The sequence below is a fragment of the Rhincodon typus genome, chromosome 18 (genome assembly GCF_021869965.1).
Source record: "Rhincodon typus isolate 14 chromosome 18, sRhiTyp1.1, whole genome shotgun sequence".
NCBI lineage: Eukaryota > Metazoa > Chordata > Chondrichthyes > Orectolobiformes > Rhincodontidae > Rhincodon > Rhincodon typus.
In genome coordinates this window covers 797,528-803,527 of record NC_063349.1, presented here as the reverse complement: position 1 = coordinate 803,527, position 6,000 = coordinate 797,528, and the positions used below count along the sequence as shown (strand labels likewise).

Here is a 6,000-nt window from a genome sequence, read left to right as displayed (position 1 = left end):
ACCTGGATCACCTAGCAAATGCACTTCTGGGTGTTGGACAATTTCTACAGGCATGTGTCTCTGCAGCATACTAGAAGTCAGATTGTTGAGCGGCAAACAAACAATCTCCTGGATCCTCTGAGGCCAATTCCTTTAGCATCACAACTGTTATCATTGAAATAAGGTCTGCAAATACTGCATCCAGAAGTCAGATAATCAGCTTTCCAAACACATACCAGCTTTCTAAGCATCTCCCATCCTTAGGTTGTGAAGAGATCTCAGGAAGACAGATACTGCACAATGAAGTGTTTTGTTGGATGAAACACCAAATTGGAAACTAAACACAAACTCTGCCGTGCATAAGTGATATTGTGGAAGGAGACAGACAGGGTGGGGACAGAGAGAGTCGGGGGGAAAGAGACAGACACACAGACAGCAACTCTTCACTTAAGAATTAAAACAAGAAATTGTCCACTGGATACATGGTTGAATGTTTTATATCTAACTTGTTATTCAGTTGAAGTTAATCAGACAAATCCCTCAATAAATAGTTATCTTTAAAAAAATCATTCAAAGCTGTCAAAATGCATCAAATAATCTGTAAGAAATAAATTACATGACAACAGGAAGTCAGAATACTACTCTCTAAAAAAATGTTTGCAAGCCCTGAACATTGGTAAAAGTTCCATAATATCAGTACCTCCCCCCAACTCTCTCTCTCTCTCTCTTTCTTTCTTTCTTTCTCCTCACTCCCCCCAAAAGTCCAGCTCCACCATTATTGCTTGTCTGTGCTTCAACAGTGTTCATCTGGGGAATTGTTCCTGAGGCACAGTTCACCCGAAAGGTGGCCATACGTGCAGTCGGACCACGACCCTCTTTGGACCACTGCTGGTCTGGAATACCATTATTCTAAAGGAAGAGGCGGCCACTTCTGTTCAACTTCAGAATCTTTCCCAGTCGCTGTTTTGCAGTCGCCATCCCTTTCTTTGGACGCTTACCTGCCATAGGGTTGCAACGTTAATATAATTAGTTTATAATGACAATTTTTAACATGAGATCATTCAGGCATTCTTAAACAACCTAAGGTGAATGAAAGGTCAACTTTCTTACTAATCATAGAAGCCTCTCTATTAATGCTATGATGGTCTCTTTCTTTCTTTGACCAGGGAACATGTGTTAAAATGACATTGGTCACTGACCTTTTGTTGCCTGATTGCTCACAGGGGGTGGATTGGACAGGGTTCTTTTGCTGGATGGATGCATGGATGGCGACGTTGGCATAACAGAATCGATGTGATCCAGACTCTCGCTGTTATGAATCTCACAGTCTCCCCAGACATGATCAGCTGATGACCTGTACACTACACTCAGAGAATCTATGGGAATCTGACCCTCATTGTCAACGCGTTCTCCCATCAAATTCTTGTTTTCCTGAATAGTTTGCCTCACTGATGCTTCTCTTCTGAGGTGTTTTCGTTCCTTCCATACCTACAGAGAGAAAAGAAAATCAAGATATCTCAGTATAAGGTAGGAGTCTCTCAATGCTTCAGCTCAAGTTTAGGATTTCCAAGCCAGAGGGGGTAGCTGGAGTCACTAGCGAGCATCAGGGAGAATGAAGTATCCTGGATCCAACATTCCAGGAGGTGAACACCCCAAAAACAAAAGTGGCAAAAGTTCACAATAGTAGATGGGTGACCAACTGGAAGTGTGGGAAGAGAAAAGAAGTACAGGACTTCAGCGTCTGTACCATGCTCAAACCAATGCTGAGCACTGGAGACTGCTGACAGTGATGTCACCTTGAAGTGAAATCCAGCCCAAGGCATCAATGGGCAAGGGACTGAAGAGAGCGGGAAACAGTAGGCATAGAAAAGAAATTGTTAAGGGGATTCAGGAAACAGTATGATGCTTCATCATAAGACCCGCACAGTTTGCTGCCTCCCTACTACCAAGGTAAGGGACATTGGAGATGCAGAATATTCTGCAGAAGGATGGGTCACAAGTTGTTGTTTACATCAGTGCCAACAACATAGCAAATATGGAGATCCTATGGTCAGATTTTCAGGACTAAGTGGAAAATACAACGTAGGACCGCAAAGGCACTATCTCTACATCAGTTCAAGTGCTAAGTTCCAGACAGAGTAGAAACAGAGATAATCATGGTGCTTCACAGTGCCAGGGATCCGGGTTTGATTCCATCTTTGGCCAACTGTCTGCCTAGAGTTTGCATATTCTCCCCATGTCTGCATGGGTTTCCTCCGGGTGCTCCTGTTTCCTCCCTGTGTGGAGGTTAGGTGAAATGGCCATGCTATATTGCCCACTGTATCCAGAGATGTTTAGGTTAGGAGGATTAGCCATGGGAAATGCAGGGGTATAGGTTGGGGAGGGGGAGGTGCTTTTCAGAAGGTCGGTGTGGACTTAATGGGCCAAATGACTGCTTCTACACTGTAGGGATTCTACGATCTATGATCAAAAAGTAGTTTGAGGCATGCAACTTCAGATTTTTAGGACACTGGGACCAGTCCTTAGATAGATGTACCTACTTCTCCTCAAAAGGACTGGTTCATTTGTTGATTGAGAAAGGTACAAACTAGTGGTGGTTTAGAGGGTCAACATATAGAGGTACAAAAGAGGAATAAGCTGGATTCAGAGCTTTGAATAGCACCACAGAATGAAGTTGTACTATGTTAGGTAAGAATAGAGCAAGAGGATAACTAGGAACACTAGGAATATGATTATGTTTCCTTTATTGCAAACATAGCTTAAAAAATGCCTAATATTCAACTATACAAAGACTTTAGAAGAGGTCATAGAATAGTAGAATGTTAAAACAAAGAGAAGTCCATTTGTCCCATTGTATCTGTGCCATCACTCTGCAAGAACAATTCAAGTAGGAAAGGAAATAAAAGGAGGAGGGATAAAGGAGTATCGATTAGAAAATAAGTGTTGGAATGAGACGATGTCGTGGAGAAGCAAAGAAAGGCTCCATGTGGTTGGAGCAGAGAATCAAAAGTGGACAATGACATTCTTGTGGGTGTTTTATAGACCTCCAAACAGTTAGGGAGAGAGGAACCAATCTACAAAGGAATCACAGATGAGGAAGAACTACAGACTAGCAATATTAGGCAAATTAATTACTCAAGTATCAATTAAGATAATGTTACAGCAAAGGGCAAGAAGGTGCAGAAATTCTTATGAAGTGTTAAGCAGTGTTCTTGATTCAACTCAGAAAAAGGTACTGTTGAGGAATGAGGTACATAAAGTGGACTCGGTACCTTTGTTCTATCAGATTTAGATTTGTAATGAAGAGCAAGGAACAGTCTAAAGCAATTTTTTTGCATCAGAGGAGAACTAACTTCATTGTGATGAGAGGGAATCAAGCCTGGGAAAGTGGGACCAAACAGTGACAGGTGATCTTCAACTGAGTAATGTTACAGAAAACAGCCCAGGTACATTCCAAGATGGGTATCAAAAATAGAAGAACCAAAGCCAGAAATCCTGCGTGATGAAGGAGGTAGAGACAATGTTAAACAAGAGAGGGGGGAGATGCACGTAAGGTAAATTCTTCAAGCAAAACCAGGTCGAATACAATAAGTTTACAGGGAAAGTGAAAAGGACAATAACACTGGCCAAGACTGAATAGGAGAACAGAATGACAAATTACAGAAAGCGAAATCTGGATTAGTAAATAATAAGTGAGTAGTTCTAGCTGGGTTTGGCCCCATCAGTGTCAGAAGGGGTAATAAAAGTTCAGAGGCACAGGGCAAGACTAGAATACTTTATGAACACTTGGAATTGGTGTTTACCAAAGAGTAGTATGAACTGGAAAATCTTAAAAATGGATAAATTGCTTGGTCCAGATTACTTGCACCCCAGGTTGCTAAATTAAGTGGAGAGAGCAGTGCTGTTTGTCACACCTGGATATAGACAAGGTGCCAAACATTTGGATAGTGACACACCATTATTTGAGGGTGTACAGACCTTTCTACTAACTTAAGCGGGGTCAGTTTAACATCAGTGTTGGACAAGGTTTGAGAAACATTAATTTTTTTTACCCTGACTATGAAGTGCTAGGAAAGGTTTGAGTCAATTAAAGAACAGCGGCATGGATTTGTAAAAAACCATACATCAACCCTCTCTTTCTTCAAAATAACTGGATTAGTCGAGCAAGGATACCATTGGATTTTAAGAAAGCATTTCACAAAATACCATAATAGATGAGGCAGCATCAACTTGGATAAAATGATAGCTTAAGGATAGAAAACAGTGGAGTGTGGTAAATGATTTTCAACCAGGAGGGTGGTAGACAGTGGAGTTCCAAAGGTCAGTGTTAGGACCTCTGTCTTTTTTTCCCCCAAGATGTATTGATGACTGGGATATTGGAAAATGGAAATTTGCCCATTGTTCCAAACTTGGGAGGTATTGCTAATCGAGGGATGATACCAGCTGCTCGTGATAGGTCGCAGGCAGTCCATTGAATGGAAATAAAAACAGAATTTGCTGGAAGCTCAGCAGGTCTGGCAGCAACTGTGAAGAAAAAGAATCAGAGTTAACGTTTCAGATCTGGTGACCCTTCCTCAGAACTGTTCTGACGATGGGTCACCGGACCCGAAACGTTAACTCTTGATTTTTTTTCTTCACAGTTGCTGCCAGACCTGCTGAGCTTCCAGTAACTTCTGTTTTTATTCCTGATTTACAGCATCCACTGTTTTTTCAGTTTTCATTGACTGGTAATGCCTGGAACCCACTGTCTACATAGAGAGATTGTAGAAGCAGAGACGATGACTGATTCAAAAGGAAATTGGAGGGCTACTTGTGGGAAATAAACATGCAAGGCTAAAGGAACAGAACGGGAGCAGAACACTGACTGGACTGTTCTAACTAGAGTTTGTTGGGATGAAATGGGCCGTAATGAGTCTAAAATCAGAAAACAATTAAGTATCAGAGAATAATTTTCCAACAGTGCAAGTGACAGTCTCTCAGCAGTAGACCCATTCTAACTTCATAGCTGTTTTTGAATGGGATCAATACCACTTCAAATGCACAATCTAAAATGAAAACTGTAAAGAATATCATGTTCATGGATAATGGCTCTAAGGTTAGAAGTGAAATGGTACATGTCAGCTGCAAATTAGAAAGGGGGCTGTTCAACACTACAATGGGGCCCAAAGCTAAAGTACTGGGACACAAATCTTAAATAGCTAACCACACCATAACCCTTTATTCCTGGATTGTTAAGACAACAAATCTAGTTACACAATACGTAGGGTAATAAGTTTAAAATAATACACCCTGATATGGGTGGAGGCAAAAACATGTGATTGGAAACTGAAATCATTCTCCTCATTACATTTAACCAAATAAAGTAACCAAAACAATTTGCAAAATTTGATGATTAAACAACTTTTTATACTAAAAAGAGACTTTATGAAATGCAGTGTTTTATTTCTATTTTTGTTCGATTAAATGTATTTAACTTATGCGCCATATTTTATCCATGTAGGAATTCTGTCCTCATTTTTGTATTTATTACTATTGTTTTTGGCATAAATATCTTTGTCTATGGCTCATTGTTGGGAATAAAAATTCACAACAAAGCAATTCCACACCAGATGCCATAAGTTTAAGGTGAGGAGTATGTGGTTTGGACCAGATCAGAGGAAAAATGTTTTCACCTAGAGGGTGGTAGAAATATGGAACTTGCTGCCTGAAGGAACATCTGGACAAACACAAAATGCCAGGGCATAGTAGGCTATGGACCAGGTACTGGTAAATGGAATGACTATGACACAAATGTGCAAGTAGCTCAAATAAACCAAACAAAACAAAAGGCAACTTACCATTGCCTTGGAACAGAAGTAGCAGGTCTTAATTTTAGTGAAATTTTGGTGGCTGTCAAACTTAAGGATAAATGTCCAAGACAGGTGAAAGAGGGAATTCTTTGGACTGTTTGATAGAGTTTAGAATTTCTTCTGAAGTACCAAAAAAAAGGAGCAGGCAGCCTTCTCACCAAGGTTGATCCGT

The 6,000-nt window shown here is 40.6% G+C and overlaps 1 protein-coding gene across 1 annotated transcript in view; it reads right to left on the bottom strand.

The window, feature by feature from the left end:
* Positions 1–458: 458 nt before the first annotated feature.
* Positions 459–6,000, bottom strand: part of LOC109918863 (lysine-specific demethylase 7B) — a 58,147-nt gene continuing 52,605 nt past the window's right edge. Inside the window, exons 19-20 of the mRNA XM_020518815.2 lie at positions 1,179–1,467; positions 459–977 (exon numbers count right to left, since the gene is read on the bottom strand). Coding sequence (XP_020374404.2) covers positions 889–977; positions 1,179–1,467 — 378 coding nt within the window. The 3' untranslated portion in view covers positions 459–888. The remainder of the gene's footprint in view (positions 978–1,178; positions 1,468–6,000) is intronic.